This window comes from Pygoscelis adeliae, unplaced genomic scaffold (assembly GCF_000699105.1).
Source record: "Pygoscelis adeliae isolate BGI_AS28 unplaced genomic scaffold, ASM69910v1 Scaffold4, whole genome shotgun sequence".
Classification (NCBI taxonomy): domain Eukaryota; kingdom Metazoa; phylum Chordata; class Aves; order Sphenisciformes; family Spheniscidae; genus Pygoscelis; species Pygoscelis adeliae.
The window spans coordinates 12,850,279-12,854,777 of record NW_008824986.1 but is presented as its reverse complement, the minus strand read 5'-3'; the positions used below and the strand labels follow the sequence as shown (position 1 = coordinate 12,854,777).

At 46.7% G+C, this 4,499-nt stretch overlaps 1 protein-coding gene across 1 annotated transcript in view; it reads left to right on the top strand.

Annotated features, from left to right (window-relative positions):
* Positions 1–4,499, top strand: part of GRK5 (G protein-coupled receptor kinase 5) — a gene marked incomplete at its 5' end in the record, with an annotated part of 95,214 nt that overhangs the window by 37,842 nt on the left and 52,873 nt on the right. Inside the window, 1 exon segment of the mRNA XM_009325902.1 lies at positions 392–504. Within this exon segment, the coding sequence (XP_009324177.1) occupies positions 392–504 (113 nt within the window).

Below are 4,499 nucleotides of genomic sequence, written 5' to 3'. Positions count from 1 at the left end.
CCTACCCTTTAATGTATGACTCACATTTCAAGGACTTGTAATTTGCTCCCCACATTCCCACAAACACCACAAATCTGGGCAGTACCTTTGCAGAGTGCATATATTTCCACCACAGAAAAATGTGAAATTATTTTTTCATAATAGCTGAATGGCTTTTGCGGGACTTTTACCAACATCAGCTCTATAAAATTGAGCCTCTCTTGTTTGAGTCTTAAAGCCATTAATTATATTTGTGTTTGGATACCTGAAACGTAGTGGCGGGGAGAAGGCAGCAGTTCTGATTTGGGGTCGTAGTTCTGCACTTACTTGCAATGCTTTAAACTCCTAACCAACCCAAAAGGCAAAGCTCTTCTCATTTTCATGCTTCTCTTCTTCTCTTTATTGCCTCTAGAGAGAGATTACTGCAGCATATGCGAAAAGCAGCCGATTGGAAGGCTTCTCTTTCGGCAGTTCTGTGAAACTCGACCCGAGCTCGAGTGCTGCATTAGGTTCCTTGACTCGGTGGTAAGTCAATTCTTGTGATATTTTGGGGTGTTTCACAGTGCTCTCCTGACAGAGGAGACTCCCCTGACCCCCAGAAATCGCTGTTTTCATGGGACGTGATTTTGTGTCTAATGCACCTGAGCAAGCAGCGGACAGGACTGTCCCCATCAGCATCCCAATGTCACTGGCGGTAGAGGGGCAGCGCTGCACGTGGGGTTGGTACCAGCCTTGGGGAGCGCGAGCCACTGGAGCGGGAGAAGGGCAGGCGTGGTGCTGGCGTAGCCTCCCTTCATGTCAACGCCCAAGCAGCTGAGCTGCTGTGAGTCATGTCTTTTGATGTGGGTGAAGCCTGCAGTGCTGGGAGGCACTGGGGGGAAAGGGAAGATGATGAATGGACTGACAAGAGAGGGTGAGGAGTATGATAATTCTAATACCTATGTCTTACCAAGCCTTTTCATTGGTAGACTTCAGGGTGATTTACAAAGGACATTCTGATTGTTATCCTGGTTTTTCAAATAGGAAAACAGAGGCACAAGGTATAGAAGTGACTTGGTTGAGGTCACCAAGAAACAAATCTGCTCCATTTTCCACCCCAGTGAGCTATCAGTTAACCCAGCCACTGAGCAACACCCCCCAGCCCTGAGGGACCTGACGCTCTTTCCCAGTCTGGCAGCACTTGGCTGTGCGTAGTGCCAGCAGGAGAAGCTGTTCACAGTGGAAAAGTCTCTCAGTGGCTTTCTTGCTGAGAGCCTGCGGAAGGATAAGGTGTTGATGAGCCAAAAGGCTAAATTGTACCAGAGAGGAAGATGAACTTGCCACTGCTGAATATGAGTGTCCGGGGGCCTTCGCTCCCTGGCTAACACTGACGGTCAAAAGCAAAACGATGCATACCAACAGGAATAAATTTTTTTTTTGTTTGTACCATGGTGAAGCTACTCTGAAGTATAGGGAGATGTGAGGATTGCACTGAAGTTGTAAAAGTAAGAGTCTGGGAAAGGACACGTGGTCACTTAAAGTTTATGTTAGTACTGCAGTATCTACAGCAAATCTACAGCACCACAGAAAGTGTTGGATAAAGTCCTATTCAGTTTTAGCTGGTCACAACTTCTACCTGATATTCCTAGCACTGGTCATGGTTTTCCCCAGTGAAAGGTTTAGCCATCGAGGTACGTGAAACTGCTACATCTGACAAACGCTGTGTGCAGCTGTGCTCAAGACCAGCAGGCAGGAGGACATTTTTGGTACCCTGGATGTGTTTGTCCTGCACTGAACCGGCATCGTCTAGTGATGTGTCTGCCACTGATGAAACATCATGCACCCATCTGGGGATTGGCATCCCCGCAGAAATGCCACATAAGGTGTGACGCCCGCAGCCCCAAGGAGATGGGCGATGGCCATCCCTTTAGGAAGCTGCAGAAATCCTTTGGGAGACAGTCACAAAAGACTGCTTCCAAGTGGTTTTAATTTCAGACAGAAGAGACAGAGCCGTCCTCAGTTTGGAGAGGGTTAGCAAAGCTCTGTTCTTTTCTCACGCCTCCTCGCAGCGGCAGGCATCACATTTTGGTTCCAGCAGCGCCCAAGGGCTGTGGAGAACAAGCCCACATCGTGTGAGCCCTGCACACGCCTGGCAGCAGATGCTCAGGGCGTACCAGTTAAGCTGACAGCAGTAATAACATCTGGGCAAAAAGAAACATTACTGTCCCCCGTGTGTGTCCCCAGTGCCACCAGCCCCAGAGCACTGCGTGATAACCATCGCTGCAGCACTGCCCAGAGCCTCTCCCAGCCTCTCCCAGCAGCGCCGGCTGCCCAGCCCACCTCCGGCTGCAGGAATTGAGGGCACTGTGTCATTTCATTCTCCCGAAGACCTATGGAGCGGTGCCAAGCGCTGAAACTCCGTGTCTTCCCAGCACCCATGCAGCACAGGCGACACCAGTCCTGTGAAAGCTTGTGGTGGGACTGGCTTTGTTTTAAAGCTCCCTCTCCGAGCAATCCCAGACTGATACCCCCAAATCCTTTTGCAATGATGTGCTTTGCACCCACCCCTGGGTTGCTTTTGCAGACTGGAGCTGCCCTGTGTACCTTTACTGGGTCAGCGATCTGTTCCCAGTTAGGCTCAGACTGGCAGTACGAGGATTTAATGAACAAAATGCCTGGCTGTGTGGAGGTCTGAATATTTACTCTTTCTCTCCTCTTTTTAACGCTAATTAGCAGCAGTCTCCTTTGTTTATTGATTTCAAATTCTGTACAAGCTTGCTCCCAGCCCATGAAAATCCCTGTATTAGGCAATATTAAGGTCAAGCAACACAGCCCATAGCCATTAAATTGGATGATTGCTACTGAAATTCACCCAACGGGTTCACACTGTGTTGAGTGAGTGGTGGGATTCAGGCCAAGTCCTACGTTAGGCAAAAAAGTCCTGTAATGAGACCAGAAGTTTGACTTTACAGCCCTATTCTGAGACCACCAGGAATGTGAAACCTTTTGGAGACCACCTGCTGGAACAAGCCCCAAGCAGAAAAAGCCAAGACCCTCCATTTTCTTTTGACTTAGTTATTTTTCTAACATGAGATGCAAAACTTAGCTTTTGTGTAATATCAAATAAAAATAAAAAAATAGTAGAGGAAAATATTTTGCTGTTCATGAGAGGCTCACAGAGCTTTTTGCGCATTGAGAGGTAGGACCACCTCTCTTTTACAGAGGACAGCTAAGTGACTACCAGGTCGCACAGTAAGTCATTGGCAGAAGCCAGTAATTGATGCTTCCCAATTTTTAATACAGTTTTCTAACCAGTGCACTCAACTGCCTGCAAAGAAAGCAGTGATCGGGGCTCCTGGGACGAAACGAGAAGCTGAGTCAGACACTTAACAACCTACCAACAACCTCCATTCCCATACTTATGTGAAACTAAATTTTGCAAGCTCTCTCTCACACCTTTGCTTCCAAAGACTGGTAAAATCAACCAGACCTTGCAGACCAGAATACGCAAAAAGAAAAAAAAATCCCCTCTTTGCTGGACATTTATTTCAGCTTTTGGGTGAAATAAATAACCTGGTCTGATGTAGTCTCCTGCAAATCTAATTATAGCAGCATCTGGGTTTTTATATCTGTGCAGCTCAACAGTTGTTAGGCTGCTTTCTGAAGAAAAGAGGATTTTATCATTAAATTCTGCATGCATGTATGTATGTATCTGTCAGTTCCCTCTGAAACCTGTGAATACCTTGGCCAATTTCAACCAATAATTGAGATTAAAGTGCTCAGAGGCATAAAGTTTCTACACGTTTTCTGAGAACAGTGTTTGGGTAATTAGCCACAATCTATCAATTGTAAAACAGACTACAAAGATATGTGGTTTGTAAGCAGTAGGCCCCAACATTAAATGAGAAAAGCGATAAAACCGAGGAGATGCAGAGCTTTGCAGTGCAGCGCTGGTGGAGCTGTGGGAGTTTGGTTCCCACTGCTGCTGTGGGACCGGTAAGTGGCCATCAGTGTGGCTGGCTGGCTGGGAAATGGGGCAACAGCAACCCCTTTTCCTGGCCAGCATGGTAAGGCTATAAGGACAGAGAGCCATCTCTTATTACGGATATTGTGCAAACAGTTTCATGACAGAGTAGTGATGGCTGCAACTTGTGCCTCTGAATGCACTGCGTGCTTATCTGTGTGCATGTAAACACAAAGATCTCCCATGAATAGTTCCCCAAACCCTTATGTAGTTATTCAGATGAAGGAACTATGCAAACATAAACTATTATCATTAAATGGAGATGGTTTACGATTAAATCAGCTCCCCTGTAAGCCCTTAACAAAGAATTCACGCACAGCCCTAAAGCATGCTTTGCTGTGCTTACAAATATTTTAGCGACATCATACAACTTTGGAGCTGTTGAAAGACAGCCATTAAAATAAAGTGTTAGGAGATACGTTTCCTGTGCTGAAAGGCAGATCAGTGATCAAGGAATCTGCTAGCAAGACGCGTTTCCTTCCCCACAGCCCGTGCCTCCAACACAAGAAGGTGGCAG